Raw genomic sequence first — 13,754 nt, 5'->3', positions numbered from 1 at the left:
TATTGCCACTCTGACCTATTTTAGGGGATGAAAACTGCCATGTCATGCCATTCTGAAAGAGAAGCTAAGCAGCGTGCATGAAATCAGAAGTGAAAGAGGGGACTGCATAATTTTTCCTTGCCTCCAACAATTTTGTTTTGATCTGAAAAATACCATGGCTACAAAGAAACCAGCTGCATAAATAAGGATAAAACTAAGGCTGGTTAAAAATTTGTTCAGTTTGAGAAATCTTCTGATAAAATTATTATATTATAATATTGCTCTTCCTCTAAGAGCTTTTATAATGAGCTTGTCAGTAAATGAGCTTATAAGGGAGGCTGAAATGGAACAAAGGAATAGCTATATAGTTGGCATCTGTGGACTATACCTACTTTTTATCTGCCCCTGAGAGAACATCTCCCTTCCACCAGCCCAGCAAGCATTTATTTAAGAACAGAACATGTATCTATTAAGTTTAATAGAAGAGAAATACATATATTCATAATTCTTCTTTAGACATTAATTTTAAAATCCCTAATTTGTTCAGTTAATCACTCTGCTTTCTCAACTGTTGGTAAAACAGGGGCCACAAGCCACTTTAACATTCAGTTTCTGTGGATGCATTTTCTTGCCTGGTTTTCTGTTCTTCTGTTGCACTGCCAAATGCTACCACCAAATTAGTTACACTGCTGGCATGTCCTGGTCTATTTAATTTGTCCTTCACAGACTTGGCTTTCCGGGAATGGCTGTGCAAACTCTTGGAGCGTACTGATGGGAACCCAGGAGTCCTTTCTGGCTTTGCTGACAGGAAATTCTCCTTCTCAGCCTTGACAGGGGCAGGCATAGAGGTGTAAGAGGCACTCATACCTGCTTCACCAACATTACTATCATCATCTGTGTCCATCTGCTTCTCTTCTGCTTGCCTTTCTGCTTCAGAGATCAACCCAGGGTACTCTGGAGGACGCTCTTGAGAAAGCTGCTGCTCAACTTCATATTTCCACTCTGTGGCCCACTGTTCAATTGTAGAAGGGCACACCTGATCCATAATGGTACTGTACTCCGAGGTCCAGTTGTTAACTCCTCCAACCAGCTTTCCACCTTGTGCAAAAATAAAGCTCCTTGACTTCATCATAGTGGTTTGACAAGCACTGAAAGTTTCAGGAGGAAAATAGCGCATTGCTTTGGATTTGTCCAAGGGATAAGAGATGGTTGCTTCTAACTTGGTACGTTCTACTTTTAACTGAGCGTTCTGAAAATCTGGTCCTGCTACTGACTGACTGTTCGTAACAGCATTCATCTGGTTTACACTTTGAGGAATCATTCCATCACTACTGAAAACCCCCTGCTTTTCACTCCCCAAACTGCCTGAATCCGAATGGGGTCTGGAAACATTCTGTGCAATTTCTAATGTAGATTTACTGTGATCTGCTGTAGCGACTGCATTAGGACTTGAGGCATGGAGTCCAGTTTGCTGTTCTGGAACCAGCATCCTCGGGTCTGCTCCATCTTCTCTGGTACCAATAGAATGAGCTTTTTTACGCATGGCAGGTGACATAGGTGTGGTGCTGTCATCATAGGTCAGCTCGTCACCACCAATGTGGTATTTGTACATGCTGTAGCCATCAGAGCTGTTGACACTGCTCTGCCTCAGGAGATAGGCAGCATCACACTCTGACGAAGCCCGCGAGCGCGTGTACGTCAGCTCGGATTTGTCGATGCCCGCCAGCTTCTCCAGAGCATTCACCATCCGGCCGGAGAGCTCCTCCAGCTGAGACAGCCGCAGGTCGACTGTCTGGAGAGAAGCTTTCATAAAATGTTCCCTTTCATTCACTTCTTCTAGCCTCATAGACATATTTTCAACTCTGTGGAGTATAAGAAAGGAAGCAGAGAACAGAACCTGTAGAATGGTGCAATAACCCATTACAGGCACCCAGCTCCTGATCTCTTCCTAAGGCAGAATTTTGTGGCGTGTATCATGCTTTGTTCTTTTTTCCTATGGGTAGCACACAAAAGAACAAGCATTTTCTTGTTATCTATGTTTTCTGTACACCATATTAGAGGGGTATTTGAACTTTGCCCTTATATTCATGGCAGGAGAGACCTTAGGGACTACGATTAACATTTCTGCGTGTGCCACCCACTGTGTGCTCAGTTGTTCTCTTTCATTGTGAGGCATCAAATTAATTACATGAAAAGTACTTTCTAATGACATGCTCAGAGTGACTTAAAATAGCATCAAAGCATGTTGTAAAACAGGTTCTGCAGCTGTATGAGACAGAAACATATACTGGTGTTGATGGGATTGCTGTTTTTCTTGAAATTCCTTTCTATTTTGTATCAGTTGAAGGGAGTGGAACAATTGTTGAGTTCAATTAAAATAATACTTTTCCCCATTTTCTTCTTGTCATTTATATCATAATGGATGTGATGGTACTAGAAAAATGCATATAAAAAGTAATTAACTGGATGTGGCTTAGAAATCATATACTAATAAATCTACTGTGGAAAATAAATTAATGCTTTCTTGCTCCCATACACAAAAGATGACGAAGCATCTGGAACAAGAAGCCATGAGAAATAAGCAAATCTGCTTTGTGGCCATATACTGTAGTGAATCATTGAGGCTTATCAGCCCTGCTTTATTCTCTGCCACAATACCCAGGAACTTGACAAATTGCCACGGATAACCAGTGTGATAGAATATATGTAGCAGGTTTAATTTACTTCTCTATTCTCAAATTTAAAATATAACAATGCAAAATATTCAGGGCCTCTCTCAAGAGATAGAATTGTATCTATTAAAGAATTACATCGCTCACAGAACGAATTCATAACAAATGTTAAAATGAAGATACAAATAGGTATATAGATAAATAGTATGTGGAGTACTTAATCAACAGAATACTGTGGGATAGATTAAGGTGAAAGAGTGTTTAAAATGTGTATGATTTTCATTACAGGGAGAATTTTTCTTCATTTCAAGGAAGTGACAAAAGACCCCATCTCTTGACTTTCTCAGGTCTACTGACAGAATAGGCAGAGCCTTTGAGAACAGTGCTGCCAAATGATCTGGTAAAAAAGGCTGCTGCCTTTAGCACTGTGTGCTTACACAGCAATGTGCAAATATTACCTAGTTTTCAGAGCAAGCATAATGATTAACATGATAATATTCCCCATCTTTTAAATGGGAAAGTTCATACTGAAAAGCTAAATGCCTTGTTCAAAGCCTGCAAGAGAATCTGTGGCAGAGATTAAAATTCAGCAGTTGTGAGCGCCAGACTCTCATGGAAACCACAGGTCCAAGGGAAGAAGCCTCAGTGCTTTTGTCATTAAGCTCCAACATGTTTCTCATGGTTGGATGAACTGTTGGAAGCTCAACAAGCAGCATTTTTCTCAAATGGATATAAAGCATCACTGTGATCCTCAGATGGATACGAGGTATAAAATTCATCATAAGCAAAGATGTTCTTGTAATAAAGCTACCCAAACCAGCAGATTTAGTGACATAACAGAAGGAATAACAAGAAGTTTGCTCTTTTGAGAGATGCACCTGCTCAGATAGTTATTTGGGATTCAGATCAGCTTCTGAGCTGGTGGTGGTTTTCTTCTAGATCAAAATCTTTTGTATTTTCACTCAACCATGGGTATAAAGAAGATATTAAAAAGACTGCTCCTGACAAATGGAGTGGATTTTTTTGCTACAATAGGTACCTTTCAGAAGTAACTCTGATGCGTTCATCGTTAGATGACTGCTGCTCATCCTCTTTCTCCTGGAAGTATTCTTCTACACATTGCTCTTCAAACTCATAGAGTTTTTTTAACTCTTCATCATTCAGAAACAACTCTGTGCAAAAGAGAAGAACAAAAGAGGAATTTTCTTTTTCTGAATTTCTGGCAGACAATTTAAATCCAAATTAGCAGTTTATTCTGGACATGGACATACTGCAGATTCTACTCCTGCACTAAATGAACAGATGATTTTTTTTAAAATAAGCAACAAGCACTTAGCTAAAGATGGGCAGAGCTGTGAAGGCAATGGAATGCATTATATGAACATCATCTACTTCCATGGCCATCCACAGGGAGCTCAATGTTCTGAATGACTTTGACATGGTTTAACTGCTGTGCGTTGAACAAATTGACCAGATTTTACCAGATAAAGACCTGGGCAATCTCTACCAGTTTGACTGTTCCTTAATTCAAGTTATTCTTAAAAGGATGAACCTTATAGGCAACAGATAAACTTAACAGATTGTTCACAGATATTCTTTGGATAAGATGTTAAGAGATTTCTAATCACATAAGAAAAATCCAAGGGGAATTTTGGGAACAATTCATCCTTTATCTGGATTTGTCTCTTTGCATTTGGAAGGAGTGTTACATTTCCTTTTTTCCTTTTTCCTATTGTGCAAAAACATTTCCTGTGAAATGTAGAACTAGAGGGATTTTGTGAGCCTCTGATTATTTCCATGAAGCATATAATGAAAATCCCAATTAACAGCTACATAGTGTGCTAGGAGAAGAATCCTCACAGTTCCCCTGCAAAATGACAGATACATCTCTAAATGATAGTGGGGATCCTCGCAGTCACAGATTGCTCACAATCACAGAGCTGACACTATAGGTGACATTTGAAACTGTATCCCTTCTGAAATTCCTATTTGCCCCTCCCAACACATGGGCTTCACCAAAACTTGGTAAACCCCTGAACTGAGTAGATACCATCTCAATGTTTTAAGACAGCATGTTAAAGGAGGTCTTTATCAGCATCTGAGAGTAGCAGAGCCCAAAGAGCCCAAGAGCTTTTAACTTGATACAAATATTGGCCCACACTGTCTTCTGCAAATACACTTGATGGGCAAGGTGAACAAAACAGTTCAGTGTTGTAGAAGCTGCTGTTTTCTGCTAATATGGTGCACAGAGCTCAATTTAGAGAAGATTTCTTGCATACTCAGTCCCCTGTCACGCTCGTCCTGGTCTCCATCACCCTTCCTGCAGCGGCAGCAGATCCGCTTGATGATGATGTAGATGTGGCTGAAGATAATCATTGGTGGTGGCAGGACAGGTCTGTCATGGAATGTCATGATCAGCTGGTACCGCTGGAACTTCCAGACTTGGTTGGATATTGATTTTACCTCAAAGAAGGTATTGCTGAAAGGAAACAGAGGTACAGTTTCTACGAGGTCCCTAATCTTACTTCTCATTAGAGCAAGTACTATGTTGAAAAAAGCAGCAGCTAAATAACCTCATGGAGCCACATGATTTGGTTGGTTCAGCTCTTTGTTGGTGCTACTGAGCTAAGGATTAAATTGAACTCATGATTTCACTACTCCTTTTGAAGGTAGCAAACAGCAGGTGCTCTGCATCCCTCAGGCACCACTCAGAACAGTCCTCTCAGACCATTTGCTCCTACTGTACAAATCCCCTAGGTGCCAGTGAAAAGAAACTCACACAATTTATGCATCACATAATTGGTATTTTGGGGCTTGGTTATAAACTATTTCTTTTAACACATGCCAGTATTTGATGCTACACAAAGCATTAAATCCATGAAAAGTATTTTGTATGCTAAACTCAGAAGCTTCACATAGTATGCCTTTAATATGCTAATCAGCTTGACCTACATAGAAGACTTTTCAAGTTTTCTCAGAATGTCCTCAATTCAAACTTTACTCCCTCAAACTTCTGATTCGAAAACATGGTGCATATGCTTGTGAAGGAATTTATTCTTGGAAGCTTCTTCATTTTTACAGCAAAGTAAGGTGTGTTTTAAAGATGTTTAATTTTGAAATTCAGTTGATATAAAGTGATAGTAGTCAATCCAGAGATAACAATAGTCACAGTTATGAAATACCAACTAAGAGAAAGCAGACTTGATATTCTGTCTTAGAAAAGGCTTTTCAAGCTATTTTAAAGTATCGTCAGACAGCTCCGCTTCTATGATGGTGATGGTACTGGAACTTCCTTTTTATATATTCTGTCCATTTATTTCCTAATTTTATGTGCTTTAGAATATCTACATTCATAAAACCAGTTAAAACATCTCTTTGAAAACAAAGAATTCCTATGTGCACATAGATTTTACTTTCTTTCGGTTAAGTCTGCATGAGACTATGACCAATGATAAATAACAATCTGTCTTCATTCTGTGTCTTCTTTATAGCAGAATTTCCCCAGCTAGATCTCAACCCTGTGCAAGCAGGCTGGGATGGGAGGAGTTAACAGCATGACCTACTTCCCAAACTGCTGATTCCTTGGTCCTTAAGCCAATAATAGCTACCATTGTAAGATTCTTCCCCTTCTCCCCAGCTATGTGACTGGCATTTGAGTACTTTGAATTCATGACCTTTTAAGCCACATACATCAAATGAAAGACAGGCTTTGTGAGCTGCAGATTTCTGGGCACACCAAGTACTATTTTTTGCATTTGTGACACAAGTTTACACCGATGAGCCCTCCAACACTACGCATATGAAGGAAACAAAAATGGATCACCTGCTTTTCTCAGGTACTCTGTTCAGAAAGTATTGTCAGCAAGTCATTATTTTTTTAATCCCTACATCATGAGAGGAAAAGCACGCAACCTAACTGCAGGTAGGAAGAACAAGAAGCAGTAATTTATTTAGTTTTACTCCAGATAAGTCTAAATATAGATATGTGCATACTGCACGCTGCTTAGATTGGCCACAGACCTTGGCAACACACAGCCATCCCTCCCTGATGGTTCAAGGCAACACAGACTATTTTTTAGGTCATGAAAGGACTCTGCAAGGCCCTAATTTCTTTTTCTAAATGGAAAACAAAACAAGACAAAAGCCAGATGATGTAGTGGAAATGCCTCAGGCTTTTGACGTTCAGTTTTGTTCTGCTGTTCTCCCGCAGAGCTGTGACTGCCAGCGGCTACACGGGTTTCTGTCAGGTGTGTGCCAGGTCTCATGGATCCTATTCCTCATCTTTCCAGAGCAACCTTGAGGCCTGTCACTATCCATTAGAAGGTAACTGGAAGTAGCCAGGTTCTCTCACATCCATTGCTGCAATCGTTGGCAAATTCAAAGCCACCTTTCCTCACTCTTCTCCAGGGCACATACACCCTGCTGCCAGTATTTGCCAGTCACATCCATGGAATAATGAGATTCTCTGGGAATGCAAACCCTTGCAGAATCAGTTGATGGGCTCAAACAGAAACTTTATCTTGACAATAAGACAAAGATGCATGATCGTTTACATACTTGAAGACAGCAATCAGCAGGTTTACCAACAGGATATTTGCTACCAAAAGGTAGCAGGCCATAATAGCAGGAGTGAGCCAGGCCCCTGGGATGCACGGAGGGAGGCGTTTACCATCATCATCATAAAGATTGTCCCCACAAGGAGCTGAAGGAAAAACAAGAAAGGTGTTTTTCACAAATTGCCTGATACTTAGAAATACTATTCATATTTATTTAATGATGACACATGCATAAACATTGCCAAATTTTGTCCGTTTATTTCCAGGTGCAAGTATGCGTAATTTCTACTTCAAATTCTGCTTCCATATTAGTGAACAGAAAGGCAACTTCTTACTGTACAGTGTGGCTTTCTAATCACATTCCCATGGATTTTCTTTTTCTCACAATAACAGTCAAGTACCAGATCTTGAAGTGTACACTTACATATTAATAGTGGAATTACAAACAAATTATTAAACCTAGCTTAAATTCAACATTTATGGGGGCCCAGAGTATTGAAGAGGCCTTTAAAGGCCCTGACCAGCTTCACTGGGGGTTTACACCTACACCCCCTATGCACACCTGTCCCTGCCTAAGCTATATCTCACCTCTGCCTCCAGGATGGACCTTGAACCAGTGTTAGTTCCCTTCTCTCTCTGGCCCTGTCTCTTTTTGCCCCTTACTGGATTCCCTAGATGGAGCCCAGCCAATTACTTGATCTGTCTGGGGCTGTTAATGCTACCAGCAGGTTAATGCTACCAAAAAGATCTAATTCTAAAATGAAAATCATATAGTAACAGCAAAATAAGACTACTGAGAATGGGACAAAAATTGAGAATATTGATCAAACCAACATAAAATAATTGTCTGAAGTTATTCTAAGTTACATAAGTTGTCTTGGGTAAGAGCTGTCTTGGAGTTGGGTAAATGCAGCAGTTTTGTTCTGTCTGTAAGTGCAGTGACAATATATCTGATTTCAAATACAAGGCTAACTTTTGGAACAATTTAGCAGCAGGAAAAGTTTCCACCAGTTCCTTAGCTGTAATCTAAGCAAATGTGAAGTCTGACAGAGTTCATAACAGATTTAGTTTATGTGAATAGTATTTTTAAACATTTTGCATAATAGTATTCTTAAACATTTTGCAAAAACCACAATGCTTCAAACTCACTTGAAAAAACTTCAAAATATTTGAAAATAAACTAACTTATTTACTGAGGTCTTGAAGAGCTGTCTGGACTGTAATTAAAAACTTTCATTTTACTTGCTTTTCAGACATCAGACCTAAAGTTTTCCTAAGAGAAAAGTGGTATTCAAATGGACCAATGAAAATACTGCCAAAACCACAGTAATATTGTATCTAGATAATTAAAGGGAATTAGTTGTACAATGCCACTTATGCATAATAATTTAAAAATCCCAATTATGTTAATGTTGGTGCACTAGCAACAACTTCAACTCAGTTAAAACTTCTGATCTGTATTTTGTATTAAAGTATTTTCCGCTGCTTATTTTTGAATGAAACTATTACGGTAGTAGAACAACATTTACACCTGAATATTGCATGAGTGCTGTAATTAAAATATGAGTAACTAGTCAAGAAAAACATTAGTGAACATATTCAGCTAAATGAGATAATCAGCTCTCCCCAGAGACTTACGATTTATTTCCATGGCATAGACTGAACACCAGTCCAAAGGAATGGAATAGAAAGGAGGCAGGGAGAGAAAAAAGAAAACAACACAATAATAAACAGAATCCAAAAAAAGATTATTGGAAATACAGTTCTGCTGCCAAGAAAAGATAAGCAACTCAAATGTCAGAACAGTAGAGACATATGCTGAGAAAAAACGTCTTTGTTAAAAATGCATTGCATTCTGCAATTTCCTTTTCATGCTGTTTTCCCCAAATGTTACATATGGCAGCAAACTAGTGATAATAATATAGCACAAAATGCTTCTGGCAGATGATCATTTAAATATACATGATATTTCTGGCAAGTAAACAAAACTGGCCATCAACACAAAGCAACTCAAAATTATCACACAAAAATCATTCTTTCAGCTATTATGGAAACATTTTATTTTTTTTTCTTTTCTTTTTTTTTTTTTTTTTTTCTGTTTTTGTTAAACCACCCTGGCTTTGAATCTGTCAGCTGTTTCTTTTGAATAGCCACATTTCCATTAATAGGCATGCTATCTTACACTGTAATAACATCAGTATCATTAATGCCCATTTTGACTACCACTCTGGATACCTGCCTGCCAATTCCTAAATGCTGGTAAGAAAAGTCACACTATTGAAAGAAACTCAAGAATAACTTCTTTATTGTTTAAGAATGTGATGCTGTTGAGTACAAGATGCTGATAACTTCTTGCTCATCTTGTAAAGAGAGTGAACCACACAAGAGCTTCCTGGGGAGCATTAAGGAAATTGTTACCAGCACATTAAGAGAGGTAATTATTTGCCTCTACTCAGCTCTGCTGAAACCACGTCTAGACTTGTGTGTGTGGCTCTCAGCTCCCCCATGGAAATCAGGCATGGGCACATCAGAATAGTCCAGTCATGGGCCACTGGGATTACTAAGGAGATTGCACTATCTGACAAATGAGATAAGACTGAGAAAGCTGGGATAATTTAGTCTAGAGATGGTAAAGGAGATCTTACCAATGTTATAAATACCTGATGATGTGTGAGAGAAAAGAATACAGGGCCAGACTCTTCTCAGTGAAAGGAGAAGCAGCAGTGGGCAAAGGTGGAAAGATGGGCAATTCCATTTAAACTGGGTTGGCCAGAGAAGCAGCAGTTTCTTCATCCTTCAAGACACTGTAAACATCACTGTACAGTCCCTAAGCAATCTGGGATAAATCTAATTTATCCTGTTTTGAACAGGAAAGTTCAACTGGATGATCTCCAAAGGTACCTTTCAAGCCCAGCAAATTCTGTGACTTGTGAACTCCAGATGAATCTATAGGATTCTCTGTATCCTCGGAGAAGCTACCAACAAAGTCCAACTACCTTCTTTCAGAGGTAAAACTTGATGAAATACTTTTTCCATAAATTGTTTATACCCCTGGACCTTGCCAAAACCACCTATTAGCTCTTGAGTCAGAGTCATATTAGACTGCCCATAGCCATTACTCCCCAGTGACTTCTGAGGCTGCTTTTGTGGTGTGTTTACAGGGAACCACAGACACATTAGAGTGAACATTTCTTATTGAAAGCAAAAAGATCTTTGGGAGTCAGTCCATAGACTTCTACACAGCAGAAATGTGCAGAACAAATGTAAGGCAGTGTAGAAGAATGCCTTGCATAGGCAAATTATTTTATTATTAAAACAACATAAACCCACACATTTCCAGGTTAGTTTATGCTTAGGCTACTAACACTGCAAAGCTTCTGATCTGGGAAGGACCAAGTAGCTGAACTTGTACAACCAGAAAGCCCAAACCTTTTGACCCTCAAATCTTTTGCACTGCTGAAGAAAGATTTCCAATCCAAAGCATGCTGAGTATATGACTGAGAAATGACTGGACACATGAGAGAAGCCTGGGACACCTCTTACACTAAAGAGATGGCTGGTAAGGTTTGAATTTTGATTTGTAAGGAAATCAAACTGTCCACACTGGCAAGTATGCTGTGTTCAAACTGAACATGAGATAAGGGATAGCCCATTACAGTCACTTCCTCTCCATGGGAGAGCTGTCCCACTTTTGAACCAGGATAAGCCCAGGATCTCTCATGTGCACCAAAACTGCAGTATCACAGTAGATGACTGGCTTGACCTTTCACTTGTCAAGTGTAACTTACTGTACACTAAGTTACATTAATTAAACAAGCATTCATTAGGAAAACAAAGCTGATCTGATTGTACACTGTTCAGAAACAGACTAATGACACTTTATTCCTTGCTAAACAGCTAAAGTACACTTAAATGACACTTAGAATAAAAGCTTCTCATGATGATGAATCTTAATGGTTTTTGAACTTAGACCTTCATGTTCTTCAGCCTTCCACTTCCCTACCTATCAATATATGCAGGTGACTGAAGTAACACATACACAAAGCTGAAACAGCAGCTTGTATTGTTTCAGATAAAGTGCAAACTACACACTAGAGGAGGCCAGCTGCACATTGGACTGTCATACAAATTTCAAATATTAACACAAAATTAGCAGTAATATGACAGCTTACACCTCCTTTAAAATACTGACAGGTATTTTTTTTAAGTGTGCGGGATTCTTGTAAGAAAGGCTATTTACACATCCAAAGCTAATCAAGTGGAGATTGCTTTTTTGTTTTGTTTTCCCATAGGTATAGAAAGAACAACATGAGTGACTCATGAAATGAAGATGTTTCTGAAAGCAGACAGATGTATGACTAGGAGTAAAAATGTATGAGCTCATTGCTTGTGAGTTGGAGATGAAAGGATATGTGTATTTTAACCTCCCTGTGCAAGGGATTTCTTTTCTTCTTCTGTTAGAACTGACTCTTAGTAAACCTTTGAATGAAAAGAACATTTCAGAATGATCTCTGTTGATCCCTGCAAGTAAACAGAACACTTCACACTGCCATACTCTTGGACAGGAGAATATTCCAGACTACATCCCTTTCTGTGTTAACTGAACTGAATATAAACCACAAGAGCAGACATGCAGGTGGGGAAGAGAAAATTGCTCAGTCTCAGGTCTGCCACAGGAAAACAACAAGAATATCATCATAAAGCAAAAACACTACTTCCAAATTAAAAGCAATCTTTAATTTGGATCTGATCATCTGCCTCAGAAACAGGAAACAGACTCTTACTATGAATTCTACTCTTACGGTCTATCTGGTCAGCGAACACCTCTCCGTAGATCATCCAGTAGGGCATGTAGAAGATGTTGCGAGCCAGTCTCCAGGAGGGCTCCTCGTCTGGGTGCAGGATAGCCTGGCGGGCCACTCCAAAGCTCATCAGAACCACAAGCATGATGACCACAAAGTACAGCATGTCAATCATCTGCATGGAGAGCAGAGAGGCTCTCAGCACCACCAGGGAGCACAGTGGCAGCAGCAGCAGCATGCATTACAAGAAAATAGCACGAGAATCTTCTTGACATCGTGCTTTAAGTACCACTCAGGTATTAAACATACACACAAATGCAGAGAAAGCAGTTACTTAAAGGCATACCAGATTATATTTGAAAATACTTAAAATGCTAAAATCTTTGCTATCCCAGTTCTCCTTTGCATCAAATGCAGTATACTGTGCTTTCAGCACAGACCTCCTGTGTGGCTGCAAAGAGATGATGTAACAATCATCTGTACCATCTCCTGTGCACAGCTGATGGGTGTAATGCTGGTGTACCTGTAATCTGTTATTGCTTGAGTATAACTTCTTGTGTGTGTGCATGAAATTCATACAACAACTTTTCACAGGCTGTATTCGGTCCTACTTGATAGAAAACTTCTTTTTAATGCAGAATAGAATTTAGTTTCCCACTTTAGTTCTTAAAGACATAATTTATAGTAATTTAGGCACTAACCATCTTTCCAATCATCATGACGTAAGGTCCCAGATATTTGTTCACACCAAAGATATCTAGTACTCTAATGTACCAGAAAATGATATCTACACAGTAAATCACTCTTCCATAACCCATGTAAGGCTGGTTCTGCAGGCGAAGAACTGCTCCTATTATAAATACTGAAATAGCCACCAGGTCAGTAATATTCCAGTATTCCTGGAGCCAAACTTTGATTTTTTGGCTCAGCTTGCCAGGCTCTGACATTAGAATCTGAAATAAAAAACAAACAAATGAACATACAACAAAAAAAACAATTAAAAAACTTCCAAGTTACATTTTTGAAGTAATGGCCATGAAAAAAGACCAATCTTGTAATATTCAACAGGTGTCTGAGGCCCCTCCACTGTCAGCAAAATTTGTTTCAAGCAAGAATATTTTTAATTATTAGTATATTTAGAATATGAGACTCTTCTCTTTACTGTGTGACCTCTCAACCCTGTGCACAAGTCCATGCCATTAAAATCTCTAAAAGCAAGCTTTGTTCTAAGGACTATGAGATGTTGGTATGGGCAGACTTTACCTCTCTGACTTTCTCCAAAGCCAGTGTCACAATGTAGGAGATGACAATCCATTCCTGGACTGATGGCCACCGTTCCATCCGCACCAAGATGATGTAATTAAATAACATCAAGTAACCAAGGTACGATATCTGCCAAAAAAGAGGAAAATTCTTTATGGACTCTAGATGATGTATCCTAGGATCCTTCCAAATTAGGCAGTATTCAATTACTTGAGATGACTTGCACACACAAAAAAACCCCAGTCTCCACTAATTTCCATTACAAAGTCCTGGATTGGTAGTGTAAGCCAAAAGAGCTAAAACTCAGTTTTCTATAACCACTCATGTAAATGTCAAACTTCTGGTGCTGGTATCTCCAAGCGCACAGCAGCCTTTGGTGACCAGCCAAACTAAAAAATTCTGAGACCTTAGGAATCCAGAGATCAAAAATGAAAATGGATTCAATGACTTTAAAGAGGAAAAAAAAACTTAGAAGCAAAAGA

The 13,754-nt window shown here is 39.1% G+C and overlaps 1 protein-coding gene across 1 annotated transcript in view; it reads right to left on the bottom strand.

The window, feature by feature from the left end:
- Nucleotides 1-397: 397 nt before the first annotated feature.
- Nucleotides 398-13,754, bottom strand: part of TRPM1 (transient receptor potential cation channel subfamily M member 1) — a 33,883-nt gene continuing 20,526 nt past the window's right edge. The window contains exons 19-25 of the mRNA XM_031505788.2: nt 13,273-13,401; nt 12,711-12,962; nt 11,992-12,184; nt 7,209-7,353; nt 4,931-5,130; nt 3,691-3,823; nt 398-1,841 (exon numbers count right to left, since the gene is read on the bottom strand). Coding sequence (XP_031361648.2) covers nt 578-1,841; nt 3,691-3,823; nt 4,931-5,130; nt 7,209-7,353; nt 11,992-12,184; nt 12,711-12,962; nt 13,273-13,401 — 2,316 coding nt within the window. The 3' untranslated portion in view covers nt 398-577. The remainder of the gene's footprint in view (nt 1,842-3,690; nt 3,824-4,930; nt 5,131-7,208; nt 7,354-11,991; nt 12,185-12,710; nt 12,963-13,272; nt 13,402-13,754) is intronic.

Source organism: Lonchura striata, chromosome 11, assembly GCF_046129695.1.
Source record: "Lonchura striata isolate bLonStr1 chromosome 11, bLonStr1.mat, whole genome shotgun sequence".
In the NCBI taxonomy this organism is placed as follows: Eukaryota; Metazoa; Chordata; class Aves; order Passeriformes; family Estrildidae; genus Lonchura; species Lonchura striata.
Note: the sequence above shows the minus strand (reverse complement) of the source record. Positions and strands in the feature narration are given on the sequence as shown.